We start from the raw sequence: 17303 nt of genomic DNA on the forward strand, positions 1-17303 counted from the left end.
TTTGTACCCGAGACAATAGAGGGTTAAGTGATTTTCCCAAGATCACGAGGAAGCACAGAGGGATTTGAACCAGATTTCCTTTGTTGTTGACTTGCTTCTCTAATGATGAGGCTAGCTATCAAGATCCTGAGTCCACACAATTTCTCTAGACCAGTGGTTCCCAACCCTGTCCTGGAGGACCATCAGGCCAATCGGGTTTTCATGCTAGCCCTAATGAATATGCATGAGAGAGATTTGCATATAATGGCCGTGAGAGACATCCAAATCTGCTCCATGCTTATTCATTAGGGATATCCTGAAAACTCGATTGGCCTGGTGGTCCTCCAGGACAGGGTTGGGAACCACTGCTCTAGACGACAGTAGCTCCAAAGGCAGAAACACAAGGCATCCCTGTTGTTTTCTGACTTTAGAGATGGGGGACCGCCGTGGTTTATTATGGCATTGAGGGAAAAGAGTGGGGGGGGTTCAAGAGGGACATTTGAGCCATTAGGGAGATCTTTGAGGGTAAGTCTCCATTGGCTCACGTGGCCCACTATGGGTTTCTTTATGGGGTCAAGGAAGGGAGGGGTGAAGAGTTTAGGGCCCACTAGGGCCACCATGGATCTCGTGACCTAGTTAGTCAAATAAAAACATGTCAAATATGACTTGTTTGTTGACTCTTGTTCTCCACATACACATGTGGACAAATGTAGCAACTACCACTCTTTGCCCAAGGACCAAACTTAAATTTTCACACTTTTTGCATTTGATAACAACTCCGCAGTTACTGTAGAACAATACCAACCTCGCAGTGCCGGTGTTGCAAATGTAGATATAAGGCTTCCTAAATTAATGGCTAAATAGAAAATGGAAAAGAATTTACTTCGTTCGTGTGCCTAAAACAGAAGAAATGGAAACATCAGTGCACTGAAATTAATATTTGACTATCTTCATAATACGTTTCTTTCTCAGTTACCTGGAAATGTCAGTAAGAATATTAAATTAGACTCTTTGCATAACACAATTTTTCCTCGATCAATAACTTCCAAAATGTCAACACAAATATATTAAATAAAGTCACAGAAAACATTGTATTTTGTAACCCTCCTTGTTCAAATTACAGTCACAGAGAAATAAGTTTGAGAATATTCCGGAAGAGAGTAAATCAGAACAATGCTGGGTCCTTTTACTAAGGCGTAAGTTAGGCCAAGAAAACCCTGACCTAAGTGGCAGTGCGCCTAAGCTTTTAACGCCAGCAGGCGTCACTAGGTGTGATTCTCTATCTAGCACCTAGTGGATGATCGTCAACCGCAGTCAACGCTGCCTAGTCGCAAGGTACCATTTTTTTTTTTTTTTTTTTTTAAGTAATGTTTATTAAACAGAAAATATGATGAACATACACAGCAAGCCAACATGGCTCCCATAGTTGATGGATATGCAAAGGCAGAAGAAGAAGGATACAAAAATCAACATAGAGATCCAATACAGGGGTTAAGGACAAATCCCCCAAAGAAAACCGTTCCCCATGACCCGTCCCTATCCATCAACCAGCAAACGAAAGGCAACATTCAGGTAGAAAATATCCCCTAGTTCACCATTTTCTGCAATTTTTTATAAACAGAAAGAGAGACCCAACCCAAAAACGCACCAGAACACATTCGAACACCAATCTACAAGCACACCCACACATACACACACACACACTCACATACCCACACCAAACCCCCCATCCCCCCGCCCTACCCAGGTGATTGGAAAGAGAAAAAAAGAGAGAAGGAAAAGGAAAATAGTAGTAAGAAAGGGAAAAAAGGCAAAAGCCATCACACTGAAGAAGCCCCCTCTAATGCTGCCTGCCAAAGAGAACGATACAACCGCTGGGAAGGTACCATTTATGCCAAGTTTTATCAATGCTGAATTTTCAACGCCATTTATAGAATTTAATAAGCAAATTAGGTGCACTTTATATAGAATAGTCTAACACGTGTACAATTACTCCTCCCACCCCTTTACTAAACTGTGATAGCGGTTATGGTTCATAGACAACGGCGCGAAAGACAAAGGCGCGCCCGGACAATTGAGCGCAGCGCGGAGGCGCGCACCGCTCAAAATTACTGTTTTTAGGGGCTCCGACGGGGGTTTTGTTGGGGAACCCCCCCACTTTACTTAATAGACATCGCGCCGGCGTTATGGGGGTTTGGGGGGTTGTAACCCTCCACATTTTACTGTAAATTTAACTTTTTCCCTAAAAACAGGGAAAAAGTGAAGTTTTCAGTAAAATGTGGGGGGTTACAACCCCTCACACCCTCCACAACGCCCCCACAACGCGGCACGATGTCTATTAAGTAAAGTGGGGGGGTTCCCCCCCACGCCCCCCCCCCCGTCGGAACCCTAAAAACATGAATTTTGAGCGGCGTACACCTCCGCGCTGCGCTCAATTGTCTGGGCGCGCCTTTGTCCCGGCGCGCTTTTGACCTGACACCAGCGGTTATTAGCGCAGGGAGCAGCGCTGAATGCTCCATGCTGCTCCCAACGCTCAGAGTTCTTACGAGTGTTGGGAGAAGCGCAGAGCATTCAACGCAGCTCCCTGCGCTAATAATCACAGTTTAACAAAGGGGGGGGGTAGTGACATCATTTATGCATTTATGAGCTACCATTCTATGAGGTTATGCCCCAAATGATGTCTAAATAAAGACACCCCTTTTTAAGAACTGCCCTGAATATGTGCACCTGAATAGTGTTACTTTAGCAAATTATTGTAGTCTTTTTGAATTTTCATATTATGAAGTTTGAGGCTGTCACCTCTTATTTCATTGTCTGCATTATTTGATTTCTTGCACCTGCTTTTATGCCTTTTTTTAAATAAAATCTCACATGTTCTGCTTCAAACTGGTCCCCACCAAATGCAGACACACAAGGCTTGATACCTCCAGTTCCAAAGGCGATCAAGAACAGTCCAGTCATTGACAAAGCCCTTAAAATACAGAAGAAGAAAAAAAATCAATGAGCAAACTCTTTGAACTAAATGCCAGTCAGGAAATAGTCACTAAGAGTACCAGAAATACAAGACACAGCTATATATGGGCAGGTTATAACAGACCCTCAAGAGGCAGAATATTTCTTCTTGTAAAGTAGCTGGGGAGAAAATGCTGAAATTCAACCCATCATTTCAGGGTTTATTCCTCTCATTTTAGGTTATAAACAAATGTCATTTATATTTACCAACAAATATACATCCATAATTCACATGGTCACTTTTCACACTATAGACACAAAGTTCCAATCTAACATGAAAGATTCACCAACATTCATAATCCAAGCAATGGACCAATGATAGCATTGCAGATGCAGCACAAATAGTGTTTGCAGTCCTTGAGGAGGGAAGGGGGGGGGGGCGGGGAGGGAGGAAGCAGGGGAGGGAGTTCAAGTCATTGCTCAAATGTGACACCTACTGGTCAGACTCAGAATGCATACAAACCAGGCTCCAGAAATAATGGTGATCTTTGGCCATGGACCATTTCTATAGGTACTGTGAGATCAAATGCACCACTTTAAAAAAAGGTAAATAATGAAATTTTCAAAGTTAATGAACCACAGAATTGTGATTTACCATAACAGTGCTCAGAAAGCGCTAAAACTATGAATATTGTGTCATAATAGATGTATTCTTCCAATGTATTCCTACAAGTCATGATGACAAAAAAAAGTGCTGCATGGAACTGTTTGTTTTAACCCTTTTTATAGATTAAGCTGAGTTACTGAACCTTTTGTATAAAAGTGAAAATGTTTAGGTATTGAAGAAAGTAACATTTTAAAATGGTATACCTTTATGTTTCAAGGACTTTCCACTGTTTATTAAGCATTACTGCCCAAGGTTCCAAGTTTTCCAAAATTTGTTTTCTAAAGTTACCCAGTGATTACGTCCGTAAATACGAGTGGGCACAAGAGACAGCCTCCCACAACACAAAAACTCTGAAAGGGATGGAGGGAAAATGGCTGAAATACAAGCAGGAGCTGGCAGCCCACTTAAAACCAGAAAGAGAGATGCTCCTCTCCTACTATTCTGAGTAAGAGAGGGCAGAGGGCTGGGGATCAGAATGGAAGGGATGGAGAGAAAGATGATCAAGGGTGGAAGCACAGAAATAGATCTGGTTTAGGATATCCACCAGGAATAGACATGGAGAATGCATTCTATTAACCAGATTAGTTTATATATATATTGACTTCATAAATTGAAAGTTTTATTGTTAGCGTGCACATGATGAAAGAATTGTATTGAGATGCTATGGTTGGGTGCTTGTCTTTTGGCTTTAACCATTGTTTTATGAGGGTGGTTTCAAAGGTTTGGTAAAAAAGCAAGTTAAACAATGTAGTCTCCATCGAGGGCTATACACTTAGGCCCTCTTTTACTAAGGTGTGCTAACTGATTAGCGTGCGATAATCGATTTAGCGCGCGCTAAACGCTAACGCATGCATGTTAGTCTATGGATGCGTTAGCGTTTAGCGTGCGCTAATCGGTTAGCGCACCTTAGTAAAAGAGGGGGTTAGTCTAGCGATTTTCCAGTGTTTTTTTTTATCGTAGGAAAAATAGCTTAAGAAAAATCTGGAAATTTCCTGGACTAAGTGCATAGCCCTCAATGCAAACTTTTCAAACCACCCTCATGTTATATATGCTGGGGTGGAGTTAAGATGGTGTCAGGAACCCTGACTCTGCTATCTCCTTACCGTTAATCCTTTGCTATGGGAAAGAAGAGATAGAGGGAAACTTGCTCCTTTCCCTCAGAAGGCTGAGCTACTTCCAGGTCTGTTTCTATCGATTGGTTTTTGGAACCTAGAGAAGCCCCAAAAACAATCCAGGGAGCTGCAACCTGTTGAAGTCTCTTCACAGGCAGGTAGACCAGAGGATTTCATGGTCATGAAGATCACCTTTAGCCCACGTTGCCAAACACCTCTGCCGCAGCCAGGAACTTCATTACCTGCCAGTGCGGTTTCTGCTCAGCTGAGCACCGATCTTGTTTTCAGTCTGTCAGGCCGACGGGCAGAGTGCAAAGCAGACTCTTCAGAAGGAAATGAGCCTGCAAACAGTGCTTTCAAAATCTGCAGATATTTCAGCTGCTGCTGGAAAGGAAGGAGAGACCCTGGGCTTGCTGCTTTGGCGTTTGATTGCTCAAATTCTCCACTGAATTAAACAGCTGGTCTGGCTTTCTCAAATACAGGTCAGATTTTCTTATCCTTGTACTGGCCGGGAACAGCTACCGACTGGTTAATTCTCATCTTGTTGGCCAACTAGGCATTTTCAGTGGCATTTAACTGGTTATCACCATTGAAATGCCCAGTTAATGCCAAAAAGATAAGCTGGCGATGTTGGGGGCATTCGGGGAGTCTGACCGCTGAAGTTCCAATATTCGGAATTTAAGCATATAAGACCACATAAAAAGCAGGCCTGTCTTTGGCCTCTAAGCCATGACTGGTTAAGTCTGAATGTCAGCTTAACCGGCCATGCACCAGATGGCTTTGAAAATCCCAGATATTCAATGCCAGTCACCAAAAACAGTCCAACATTGAATATAACACCCGTGGTGGGCAGTCGAGGTGCTGCCCTCTGCCAGAAGAATATCATGTGGTGAGCGTCCAGAGAACATCTCTGGAAACTATCTGGGCTTGCCATTGTTGAGCTGGGTCAGGCTCTAACCCCAAAGGTAAACATAGAAACATAGAAGATGACGGCAGAAAAAGGCTTGACCCTCGTAGGGATCCCACATGGGTATCCCATTTATTCTTAAAGTCTGGCACGCTGTCTGCCTCGATCACCTGCACTGGAAGCTTGTTCCAATGATCAACCACTCTCTCTGTGAAGAAATACTTTCTGGTGTCGCCATGAAATTTTCCGCCCCTGAGTTTGAGTGGGTGCCCTCTTGTGGCCGAGGGTCCCTTGAGAAAGAAAATATCATCTTCCACTTCGACACGTCCCGTGAGGTACTTAAATGTTTCGATCATGTCTCCCCTCTCCCTACGTTCCTCGAGAGCGTAGAGCTGCAATTTGTTTAGTCTCTCTTCATACGAGAGATCCTTGAGCCCCGAGATCATCCTGGTGGCCGTCCGCTGAACCGATTCAATTCTGCGCACATCTTTACTGTAATGTGGCCTCCAGAATTGCACACAGTACTCCAGATGAGGTCTCACCATGGCCCTGTACAACAGCATTATGACTTCAGGCTTTCGGCTGATGAAACTTCTATTGATACAACCCAATATCTGCCTGCTGTGTCCTATGTAGTAAATACGAACGAAAAGAACATAAAACTGAAATATCTGGTTTTAAAGCCATCTTTAGAAGTCAGTAATAAAATAAAAAAGCAGAAGAGAAACCATTAGACACAACTCTGCTTAGAGACAATTAAAGCCTTAAGAGCTAAGATTGAAATCTTGGAGAACCAGGTAAGGGCTTCCATTTTATACTTACTTAATTTCCCAAAGCTTCCAATGCGTTCCCTGTGGGAAGTTTTATTATATATGATTTTATGTTGGCTTTATGATGTACTTTGCTTTATAGATGTTATGATTATAAAAATGAATTATAAATGATGTTCATAAATTAAAGGGAGTAGTACTAACATGCATTAAGGGAATTACAGGCAAGTTTTATTTATTTTATTTATTTTATTTAACAAACTTGCAATACCACTGTTAATATTAATCATGCACAAAAGCAATTTGCAACAAAATGGTTGAGAGGGACCCCCCTGAGAGAGAAAAGACAGGGAAAAAAAGGAAAGAAATGGGTTATGTGCAGTGGGATAAGTTTGTTGAAATTATCAGGTCTTCAACAACTTCTTAAAGAGCGCATGAGAAGGTTCCATTTTGAGCCAGAGGACATGGTAAGAGCAGATAGCGTAGTTGGTTTTAATAAAGGTTTGGACAATTTCTTGGAGGAAAAGTCCAAAGTCTGTTATTGAGAGAGACATGGGGAGAAGCCACTGCTTGCCCTGGATCGGTAGCATGGAATGTTGCTTCTCTCTGGGATTCCAGAATCTTGCTATTCTTTGAGATTCTGTATGGAATGTTGCTATTCTCTGGGATTCCGGAATCTTGATATTCTTTGAGATTCTGTATGGAATGTTGCTACTCTTTGGGATTTTAGAATCTTGTTACTCTCTGGGATTCCGGAATCTTGATATTCTTTGAGATTCTGTATGGAATGTTGCTACTCTTTGGGATTCCAGAATCTTGATATTCTTTGAGATTCTGTATGGAATGTTGCTACTCTTTGGGATTTTAGAATCTTGTTACTCTCTGGGATTCCGGAATCTTGCTATTCTTTGAGATTCTGTATGGAATGTTGCTGCTCTTTGGGGTTCTAGAATCTTGTTACTCTCTGGGATTCCAGAATCTTGCTATTCTTTGAGATTCTGTATGGAATGTTGCTATTCTCTGGGATTCCAGAATCTTGATATTCTTTGAGATTCTGTATGAAATGTTGCTACTCTTTGGGATTTTAGAATCTTGTTACTCTCTGGGATTCCAGAATCTTGCTATTCTTTGAGATTCTGTATGGAATGTTGCTACTCTTTGGGATTTTAGAATCTTGTTACTCTCTGGGATTCCGGAATCTTGCTATTCTTTGAGATTCTGTATGGAATGTTACTACTCTTTGGGGTTTGGCCAGGTAATAGGAACCTGAATTGATCACTGTGAGAACGGGTTACTGAGCTTGATGGACCATTGGTCTGACTCAGAAAGGCTATTATTATGTTCTTATGAGGGTGTTCCAGAGTTTGGGGGTAGCATATGCAAAGGCAGTTTCACGTGTTTTGTGCAGTCGTGTGCAGGTAGGTGGTGAATACTGTAGAACAGTGTCTCACAAACTTTGTCAAGCCCCAGCGCACTAAACGTAACGACCACAGCTCGAGGCATCTGGAAGTGAGCGGATGTCAATGCAATGAAGTCATGCGAATGCGTGACATCATCGCGTCGATGTCTGCGCCTTGATGGGCCCTGAGCCACCTGTGAGGGGTGCCGGAAGATGCTAGGAGAGAAGGGAAGATGCTGGCGCTGGCTGATTGCCTACAGGTTGCGCCTCTCACCGCAAGAGGCACGTCCTGTAGGCGGTCAGCCCTCGCCAGCGCCTCTCCTCCTCCCCAATGTCTCAAGGCACATCTTATATCTTAGGAGACGCAAAGTTTGCGCTACACTGCTGTAGAAGGACCAGTTGGGATGATAGTTTGGCAATGTCACCTGGAGCAGAGGGCTTCAAACGTTTGTGTACAAGAGAGAATAGTTTAAATCGAAGAAGTGCTGATAGTGGTGACCAGTGTTCTAGGATCAGAAGAGCTGCAACATGATTAGATTTTAGTGCTTTAGGAAGTAATTTGACCGGAGTGGATTGGATGAGTTGTAACCTTTCCAAAGAGGATAGCGGAAATCTAGAGAAAAAGCAAATTACAGGAATCTAAGTGTGTGATAACCAATACTATGATTAATATTTGGATACACAACATCAAGAGGAGAGATCTGATAGGGGAAATATATTGCAGAGTACCTTATAGACGGGTACTTAAAAGTTAGATGGATACTGGGCTTGATGGACCTTCGGTTTGTTCCAGTATGGCAATTCTTATGTTCTTACGTGAGTCAAGCATAAGATAATCAAGCCACTGTGACATCGCTGATGAGTTTGGCTCTTAGGCATTGGTGGAATGAGGCTTTACATCACAATCTCAGCTCTAGAATGTTGCTACTCTTTGGGTTTCTGCCATGTACTTGGGACCTGGGTTGGCCATTGTTGGAAAGAGGATTCTGGGCTTGATGAACCTTCAGTCTGTCCAGTAAGGCAATTCTTATGTTCTTATGTGAGCCAAGTACAGGACAATCAAGCCATTGTGACATCACTGATGAGTTTGGCTCTTAGGCATTGGTGGAATGAGGCTTTATGACATCACAATCTCAGCTCTAGAATGTTGCTACTCTTTGGGTTTCTGCCATGTACTTAAGACCTGAGTTGGCCACTGTTGGAAAGAGGATTCTGGGCTTGATGGACCTTCAGTCTGTCCCAGTATGGCAATTCTTATTTTCTTATGTGAGCCAAGTACAGGACAATCAAGCCATTGTGACATCACTGATGATGTTGGCTCTTAGGCATCGGTGGAATGAGGCTTTATGACATCACAATCGCAGCTCACGAATGTTGCTACTCTTTGGGTTTCTGCCATGTACTTAAGACCTGAGTTGGCCACTGTTGGAAATTGGATTCTGGGCTTGATGGACCTTCAGTCTGTCCCAGTATGGCAATTCTTATGTGAAGATTACCCCAAGTATTCTGAAAAGTTAAGAGTGTGACTCTGGAGGGAAGGGATAGCAGGAGTCAGACAAAGAGGGTTAGGGAAATGGATGGCTTCACATTTATCAACATTAAATGAGAGTCTATTTTAACTATGCCAGCCCTTTTAAGACATGCTTCCAGGGAGCAAGATAATGAAGCTTGTGAGGCTGTCTGGAAGCTGTGCTCTTCTAAACTGCGGGAGTCAGTAACTTGTGATACTATATTATGGTAGGTTAGAAACTCCCACAGTAAATTAAGCTGCAGTAAAATTTGAGATCATCACCATAGCTTAGCAACTCGCCCTCTAACTTCCTAAAAACAAAATCTGTGAGGGGTTCTTAAGGACCTGACTAGGAACCATTGCTCTATACCGGTAGCATTTATTTTAGGATAAAGACATTACTAATGAACTGGGGTTGTTGGGGGGGGAGGGGGAATAATTATTTTGCTGGACCAAACTGTTGGGGAAATAAAGCAGAGAGCTATCGCTGAAGGGCTGAAATACTGTCAATTTCCAGCCTAGGGGAACAAGTCATACCAGCTGTCATCATATAAATCAGTGGGTAACTAGGTAATTATTGTATCCAGCTCAGAGGGAAACAGCAGGGGTGATATGCAAATTGCCAGTTTCACTGTTAGAAAAAGAATCACAAATCATGATTATTTGCACACATAAATAACGGGAACTTTCAAGGTTGAAGGGTAGGAGTTTGTGCGTTGAGGTATACGTGCTGTATGGAGGTAGTAGGAACGCATTTGGCGAGAGGCATTCTTTTCACCCAAGACCGAAAAGGATACAGGAAATTGGGAGGTGAGATGTGCCCAGTGATCTGGGAGGTTCTTTTGACCTTTTGGATGAGAGGGAATTGGATTCCCCAGGTTGAAGCTCCGGGAAATAGATTCTTAAAAGAACGAGGTGAAGAAAAGAGCTTAATTTACAAGAGCTGTGAACCTAATAAGATTCGGTACAGACTTTGGCAGATGACTGGGGCGGTGCAGGATCCAGAGGCAGAGGCGACGGGTGGTCTGTGGTAGCACAAGCGGAACTCTGGGGCTCAGCAGAAGAGGCAGCTGGGAAATGCTGATGCCAGCAGCAGAGATGGTGGGCAATTCCTGACAGCACTGGCACGGGTAGGTTTCCCAGACGTACGGATTTGCCCAGACATGTCCTCCGGCACTTTGTCTGGGTTTTGAAAAGCTTCTGGCAATGAGTGATGTCGGGATGGCATTCGCCCATGTGCAGATGCAATGCGGTGATGTCATCGGGTCACACCAGTGCATGCACGAATGCCGTCCAACGTTGCTCGTGCAGATTGAGGGGGGTGGGGCTGGAAGCGGGCCTGGGGGGGCAGAATGTGGCGGGCCTGGGGACAGGGTTATGGGTTCGGATTCTCCGTTTGGAAAATCGGGTAACCCTAAGCATGGGCCCAGTAGATAATGGATGATGAACCAGGAAAGTTGAAGCTTAGAAGGCGGGGCTCTAGGGTGAGGCAACAGCCAAAGCAGATACTGACCAGGCAAGGTGCCATAGACTGTCCTAGAAGCCATCAGTCCAGTTGTACTACAGCCTAAGGGTGAAACCTGGGACATAATGGGGAAGAAGAAATGGGAAGGGTAATTAGTGATGGACTATGAGGGTTATATTACTATTCCCTATTTAATGATAATGTGTTGGGATAAGTACCACAGCAACCTCTCTGTAAAGTTAACTGTTGTGTTACAAAAGCAAATTGGATGAGACGGTGGTATAGTGAGGGAGGTTAGCGACCAGGGCGGTGGGGCCTGTCCTTACTGCGCTTTTCCTCCACTCTTCCCCGTCGCTTGGGTGCCCCCCACGCACTTCTTGAGAGGAGAGATACTGAGGAACTGTGGAGCAAAATTCACTTGTAGGTCAGTACCAGGCAGACTTCTACGATTAATGTCCCAGAAATGCCAAAGAAAAACCAATTTAATCATGAATCGATAACGAGTGTGACTGTTGGGCAGACTGGATGGACCATTACGGGTTTTTTCCTGCCGTCATTTACTATTTTATGTTACTATGTAAGTTATATGTGTACCTGCCACATGTACGAGCCCACACTTATGCCAGCTCTACAGATAATAATAATAATAATAACTTTATTCTTATATACCGCCAACAATCTTGCGGCTTCTAGGCGGTTTACAATGAAGAGAAACTGTACAAACAGCGAATTACAGAGTATAGCATTGAACATCTAGTGATAGTAACAGGAGAGTTACAGGGTCTGTGTATTACACGGTTTCACAATGAGTAGCATTATACAGTCGACGATATTCAGAGCATAAGTAGGAGAAGAGAAAGGAGATTGCGCTTTGAGTTACAAAGGTGCAAGACTGCGAAGGTGAAAAAGATAACATAAGATGTTGATGAGAAGTAAGTTGTTAACTTGGTACATTTGAACGAAGGACGGGCACCAGTGGGAAAAACTGGTAACAATTAAAGATAGAAATTTTGGCAGAAGAGGGTAGATGGACTCCTTGGGCTGGGAGGAGGCTCCGATTTTAGGGGAGAAGTCTGGTTAGGTTATAAATTTCTTAAACAAGGTGATTTTTAGTTCTTTCCTAAAGATACTATATGAGTCTCTGGCGGCATCAGTGAAGTAACCTGTCCAAGTTTGCAGTCTACCTGCTTGGAATTTGAATGTTCTATCAAAGAAAGTGCGATATCTACAGCCTATGATATTTGGGTAGGTAAAGAGGTTACGGTTTCTGGTAGGCCTAATAGAGGAGTGGAATTCGAAGTGAGGTAGTAGGTAGCTGGGGGCCAGTGTAAGTGCAGACACCTAAGTGTTAGGTATGCCAATACTGGGTTACTTGTGTGAGACAACCAGGGCTCAGGATAAATGGAAGCACCCAGTTACATATTTTTAATATGCGCCGGCGCTTGTAGACGGAAGTTGTGAAATTGCACAGTTTTTGTGTACAGGTATATTTGCAAAATGGCCACCCCTGCTTTACATGCAAGAACATATGTATGTGCTTCTGCACATTCTTATGTGTCTTTTACAAAAGGTTCTGCATCAGCAGTGCCTTTTGTAAAATACAGGGGGAATTGAGCACACCCTGACATAAATGCTTAATTCCCAGTCTCAACACTTCTCTCCTTCTATGCCCCTTCCAGAAACTGTGTGCCTCTCCCTTCCATCTCTCCCCTCAGCCCCATTGGTCTGGCATCTCTCTCCACTCCTCTCCTTCCCTCTCCCACACCTCTCCTTTGCAATCCCTTTTCCTTTTTCCCCTCATTTTTCTTTTTAATTTATTTTCTGCATCTGTCTAGATTACGTTCTTACTACCCTGTCATCAATTTCCTTTTTCACTGTCTACCTACAGCTCGCCACCTCTTTCCTACACCCCCTCCAGTATTTCACTAACTCAATCCTTTTCCCCCCCCATCATGTGCCCTCTTTTATTTATCCCCTCCTTCCATCATGTGCCTTCTTTCTCTACCCCTTCCATCCAGTACCTTCTCCTCGCTCTTTCTACTTCCATCTAGCATCTGCTCCCCTCTTTCTCTCCTCCCCATTTCCTTCCTGCATCTTCTCTCTTATCTCTCCCATCCGCACTTCCATCCAATGTCTGCCCTTTCTCTCTCCATCCACCCTTCTTCGATCAACATCTACCCCTTATCTCTCTCTTCCCCCCACTTCCATCAGCATCTGCCCTCTTTCTTTCCCTCCAATCCAATTCCATCCAGTATTCTTCCCCTTTATGTCTCTCTCCCCTTTCCTTGCAGACCAATTCCATGAGCACCACCCTTCCCCTTTTCTCTCCCTCCACCACTCTTCCATACCAGCAATCCTGCTCCTTTCTCTTCCTTCATGCAGCAAGTCCCGCGATGACTGTAGCTGCTGGTCCACCCCACTCCGACATACTTGCTCTGGAGCAGAGTCGGCAGCTGCGCTGAGGTGCAGGAAGGTCCCGTGATGACTATGTCTGGCAGCTCTGCTCCAGAAGAAGTAAGTTACGTCGGAGGGGTTGGACCCGGCAGACGCAGCCATCGCGGGACCTTGCCGCAACTCCCTGCATCTGCCGGTCCACCCCCCCCCCCCCAATTTAACTTACTTCTTCCAGAGCAGAGCCGCCAGACGTAGTCATCGTGCACCTGCACCTCAGCGTGGCTGCTGACTCTGCTCCAAAGCAAGTATGTCGGAGAGGGTGCACCAGCAACCACGCTGAGGTGCAGGTCCTGTTGTACATTAGGGCGGGAGGTTTTGGACCCAGACCCGGCCAGCTGTGCACCCTCCTAGGGTGTGAATCTGGGGTGGTCTGTCCCCCCAAACCCCCCCCTCCCCCTCTTCTTGGTACACCACTGGATAGCATAGCTGGTTTTAAGAAAGGCTTGGACAATTTCCTGGAAAGACATGGGGGAAGCAACTGCTTGCCCTGGATTGGTAGCCTGGAATGTTGCTATTCTATGGGGTTCCAGAATGTTGCTTACTCTGAGATAATGGAATGTTGCTACTCTTTGGGGTTCTAGAATCTTGTTACTCTCTGGGATTCCGGAATCTTGCTATTCTTTGAGATTCTGTGTGGAATGTTACTACTATAGTGACCTTCATTGGCTACCATGAGAACAGGCTACTGGTCTTGATGGACCTTTGGGTCTGACCCAGAAAGGCTATTCTTATGTTATTAACAACCAGTCTAAAAGGGGCCTTAAAATGTGCTATTAGTAGATTATATTTGCTGCCTAATATTAAATGTATTGTAAAACCTTAGTATTGACATAAAGCACACAAAACCTGTCATGAAAATGTTTTACTTACACATGAGTTGTCAAATCTCCCACAGGTGGGATAGCGCCAATAGACTTGATCAAATGCCCAAGGACGTAAACAACAGAAAGATAGATGATAGTCCTACAAAATAAAATTCAGAATTAGGCCCATGCAAAATATCAAATTTGAGATTTCATCATTAACACTGCCAAGTATGCTTTTGCAAGGTTGTAAGGTGGTTGGTTTTTTGGGGGTTTTTTTTAACAAAGCTGCACTGCCTTAAAATATTTCTTAATGTAAGGCTGACTAGGTCTCCGCCATAGGAAAATGGAAACTTCTAGTTTGGGGTCCTAGACATCAGGAAAACTAACTTTGTCAGGATGGTGGAGTACCTGAAGGAGTCTCTAGATATATGGGAAAACCTAGGATCACAAAGAGAGGAATATTGGTACCAGAACCCGATATGCGCCACGTAAGGAAACTTGTACTGTAACTACGGCAAATCCAACCTGTAAACTGTCTGTGGGTCAATTAGGTTAAAACTTGCACTGTGAGGATAACTAAGGTCAATTATAACCGGTACATAGTATATTAGTATTAGATCCCTAGTATGTGTTACGTTAGAAAAATAATTTGTAACGTAAACATGTACTGAGCTTATGGCAAAAGTCCAGTGCAAATTGTAACCTGTTAACTGTACTGTATACTTTGGGCTAGATTCACGAACCTGCCCGATCGGGCCCGATCCGGGCAGGTCCGATGAATTCCTGAAGCCCCAATATGCAGATAGGGGCAATCAGAGAAACGCCCCCATCTGCCTTCCTGGATCGCTCGATAGTGATCCCCGCGCAGGCGCAGACCATTTGTAGATGGTCTGCGCATGCGCTGGACCTCAGGGCCGGCATAGATTATTATTTCTTTTTTTAAAGGCGATTATTTTAATGGAGCCTGTGGGTTAAAACCACGGGCTTGCAATGCGGGGCAGGAAGGCAGGCGCGTTCGAGCAGCGTGTTCAGGGCAGGCAGGCAGCGCGTTCGGGGCAGGAAGGCAGGCGCGTTTAGGGTAGCATGTTCGGAGCAGGCAGGCAGCGCGTTCGGGGCAGGAAGGCAGGCGCGTTCGGGGCAGCGTGTTCGGGGCAGGCAGGCAGGTGCGTTCGGGGCAGCGTGTTCGGAGCAGGCAGGCAGCGTGTTCGGGGCAGGCAGGCAGGTGCGTTCGGAGCTGCAGGATAGCGGCTGACATGGCAGAGAGCAGGGCGGCAGAAGGCAGGGCATCCGGAAAGGGCTTCAGCGACTGGTCCTCAGCAGTCGCTTTTTTTTTTTTGATCGGCCAGCCCAATCGGTGTTGCAGGGTTTTGTGTAGTGAATCACATCCCTGCCTACTTTGCATGCTGTTGCCCTCATTTGCATGCGCAGATCGAAGGATGGTCGGAAGAGAGGTAAGTGAATCGGGCCGGGGTCGCAAACCAATCGGTTTGCTTTGCAAATCTAGCCCTATGTATGTTTAACCTGTAACCCATTCTGAGCTCTTGGGAACAACAGAATAGAAAACAAATTAATTAAATAAATAAAAGCTGAGAGAAGAAGTGAAAGGAGATATATTAAGTGAAATACAAGTAAGAATTGCCAAAGGTCCATCAAGCCCAGAATCCTCTCTCCAACAGTAGCCAACCCAGATCCCAAGTACCTAGCTAGATCCCAAGTAGTAAAACAGATTTTATGCTGCTTATCCTAGGAATAAGCAGTGGATTTCCCCCAAGCCATCTCAATAAGGGCCTATGGACTTCTCTTTTAGGAAATCGTCTAAACCTTTTTTAAACCCTGCTAAGCTAACCGATTTCACCACATTCTCCAGCAATGAATTCCAGATGTTAATTACACATTGTATGAGGAGATATTTTCTCCAGTTTGTTGTACATCTAGTATTTAGTAGCTTCATCGCATGCCCCCTAGTCCTAATATATTTGGAAAGAGTAAACAAGTGACTACCCTTTCTACTCCACTTAGTATTTTATAAACCTCTATCATATCACCCCTGAATCATCTCTTTTCCAGCCTAAAGAGCCCTAGTTGCTTTAGCCTTTCCTCATAGGGAAGTCATTGCATCCCTTTTATCATTTTCATCTGAATACTGAAACAGACAAGACTATCCTGTTTCCAACAGTGGCCAATCCAGGTCACAAGTATCTGGCAAGATCCCAAGTAAGTAAAACAGATTTAATGCAGCTTACCCTAGGAAAACCTTTTGTCATTTTTTTCTGGTGTTAACAAACAAAAATTTGGGAACTCATCCAAACCTTCTGAAACCCCGCTAAGCTAACTCAACCTCTTTGTTAAGAAAGTCAATGTAAATAAGAAGGCCAAAAGCCTGCTATAGTTTTCAAAAGCAGGATCTGAGAAGGTAAATTAAGAAAGATTAACTTTCATGAACTATATGACATTGCAGAAAGAAAAAGGCAGGCAACAAAGTCTAGAAAATCCATGAAAAGCTGGAAAACAGAACACCGACAAATCCACGCATGACAATTGTGCCCCATCAAATGTGCACACCAATCTGAATCTTACATAAGTAGATATCTGGAAGGCCCCGATTTGCTCAGACTCCTCAGGCTCCGTCCCTTGGGAGGGGCTTGAGGCGCCTCAGGAACGGGGCCTGAGGAGTCTGAGCAAATCAGGGCCTTCCAGATATATACGCATGTAAAGGGTTCCCATAATTATCATCTAAACCAGGGGTGTCCAACCTTTTGGCTTCCCTGGGCCACATTGGCCAAAAAAAATGTTTCTGGGGCTGCACAAATGCTGAAGCAAGAAAGAGAAGGGAGCCGGCAAGATGGTAAACACCCGGGGGCAGCAGAGGAAAACAATGCATCGCCCTCGACCAGGGCCGCACAAAATACTTTACTGGGCCTCATGCGGCCCTTGGGCCACAGGTTGGACACCCCTGATCTAAACCTTACCCTAGGGTCCCCCACCCCCCCCTCAATAAAGAGGGTTACTTTGTAACCCTCAAAAAGACAAAATAGTACCGCTGTGGATTGTGATCGGGGAGCGCAATTGTTGGGGCGCATTTGATGGGTCACCTCCCATTCAGTGCGCACATTTGTCATGCATGCTATTGTCGGGGCGCGAATGTCGTGTGAACATTTGACAGGTCACCCTGGAAAAACTCAGATGTAAATAGAAAAACAAATCGCTAATAGAGTAAAATGGGAAGACACTTTTGGGGGATGATGAGGCTCTTTTGTTAGTAATACGAAAAGCACACAATTT

General features: G+C 44.4%; 1 protein-coding gene across 5 annotated transcripts in view; it reads right to left on the reverse strand.

Annotated features, from left to right (window-relative positions):
* SLC15A2 (solute carrier family 15 member 2) overlaps positions 1 to 17303 on the reverse strand; it is a 169303-nt gene that overhangs the window by 111123 nt on the left and 40877 nt on the right. For all 5 annotated transcript variants that reach the window (XM_033946704.1, XM_033946706.1, XM_033946703.1 and 2 more), the window contains 3 exons: positions 14086 to 14178; positions 2851 to 2950; positions 785 to 875 (listed from right to left, as the gene is read on the reverse strand). In XM_033946704.1, the coding sequence (XP_033802595.1) occupies positions 785 to 875; positions 2851 to 2950; positions 14086 to 14178 (284 nt within the window). The remainder of the gene's footprint in view (positions 1 to 784; positions 876 to 2850; positions 2951 to 14085; positions 14179 to 17303) is intronic.

The sequence above is a fragment of the Geotrypetes seraphini genome, chromosome 5 (assembly GCF_902459505.1).
Source record: "Geotrypetes seraphini chromosome 5, aGeoSer1.1, whole genome shotgun sequence".
In the NCBI taxonomy this organism is placed as follows: domain Eukaryota; kingdom Metazoa; phylum Chordata; class Amphibia; order Gymnophiona; family Dermophiidae; genus Geotrypetes; species Geotrypetes seraphini.